Here is a 1,396-nt window from a genome sequence, read left to right as displayed (position 1 = left end):
GATTCTAGAAAAGCATACTTTAATAGAAATTATATATTATATGTCATTGTGGCTAAAGTTTTATAAAATAATCTTTCTCACTACTTCTGAGACAGACATTGTATTTAATACTTGCCTTTTAAGTTGTTTCAGCTGCTTGCAGACTTTTATTATAAAATCATTATTGACTATCTTTGGCGCTATCATTGCGTTCAGTAATTCCCGAAGAAGAACGTAACGGTTCTTATCAACAGCCACGTCTGCAGCACGTTTTATTATTAGTTGATTTTGTTCTAATCGTTTACGATCGTTTTTACGTTCTTGTTCTGCAGAAATATCAAACATCGTATCTCTAAACACATATTTCTCAATTGGATTGTCTATATGAAACCAATCTATTATACGAAACGAATCTAGGATTTTTATCCCTGCCGTGCGAAGATCATTTTCCGTGGCTGTTACCAACAAATTTCCAACTGTTTCCAAAAAAATCACCTTATCATTATGCATATTCTCCAGGAAACTTTTTTCATCGTTAATATAGTCAGATAGTAATGGAGATCATTAATATAAGTTGCAGTCAACTGGAGTGCATGATAAAATTTGTCTGAAAAAAACGGACACAGATTCTGGATCATGTCTCGTGTCATCTGTTCAGCTTTTTTATAATTATCTGAATCTAGGTTTTGCTTGTGTTTTCGTAGTATTAGTTCTACCATGTTGAACTCTCTCGTCACTGACGCTAGATAGAGAGCAGAGCACTGATCTTCGCTGCAGAGAATATTAGCGTTAGCACCTTTTTGCAGAAGCATAGAGGCACATATTCGGTCGTTTCTGATCACCGCGATATGCAGAGCTGTCATTTGTCCAGCTTGGAGATTAGGATTTATCGTCGGCTCAGCTAGTAAAGCTTCCAACGTGTCGACATGTCCGCCTTTGGTGGCGAAATGAATAGGCGCGGATTTGAAGAACTTGTTCACCCGGTTAGGATTTACTCCATCACGCAATAAACTTTTTACGAATATCGTTAGGCCATGTTTACTAGCTATATCGAGGCATATCTCATTTAATTTGTTAAATTTGGTCATTTCACAAGGAGTAAAATCATGAAATAATTCATAACAAATAACAGGCGATTTGTTCACAGCACGATGTACGATATTTTTGAAAGATTTGAAGTTTTTGTTGTTGATACACTTCGAATCCTCATAAAGATTTAATAGCGTGGACAAACGATAAAAGCTATTCTGTCTGTACATCTTTTTGGGCGCTATTTTGTTGTTAAAAACTTGGAATATCAGTATTGAGTCAGCTATTTTGAAAAAAAATACTGAAGTTGTAATAATTATATTAAATTAATAAGTTTATGGAGAAATAGAATTATTGAGCCTAGTAAAAGATCGGAAGAGCACACGTC

The 1,396-nt window shown here is 35.0% G+C and overlaps 1 protein-coding gene across 1 annotated transcript; it reads right to left on the bottom strand.

Annotated features, from left to right (window-relative positions):
• Positions 1 to 115: 115 nt before the first annotated feature.
• On the bottom strand, positions 116 to 1,238 carry LOC105461423 (the record flags this gene model as incomplete). Its single annotated transcript, XM_011707919.1, has 2 exons — positions 602 to 1,238; positions 116 to 455 (listed from the first exon to the last, which is right to left on the bottom strand). Coding segments are annotated over exons 1-2 (977 nt in total), but the record flags the coding sequence as incomplete, so codon positions are not given.
• Positions 1,239 to 1,396: the final 158 nt, after the last annotated feature.

This window comes from Wasmannia auropunctata, unplaced genomic scaffold, assembly GCF_000956235.1.
Source record: "Wasmannia auropunctata unplaced genomic scaffold, wasmannia.A_1.0 LD288744.1, whole genome shotgun sequence".
Taxonomy (NCBI): Eukaryota; Metazoa; Arthropoda; class Insecta; order Hymenoptera; family Formicidae; genus Wasmannia; species Wasmannia auropunctata.
This window is presented reverse-complemented; position numbering and strand designations above follow the sequence as displayed.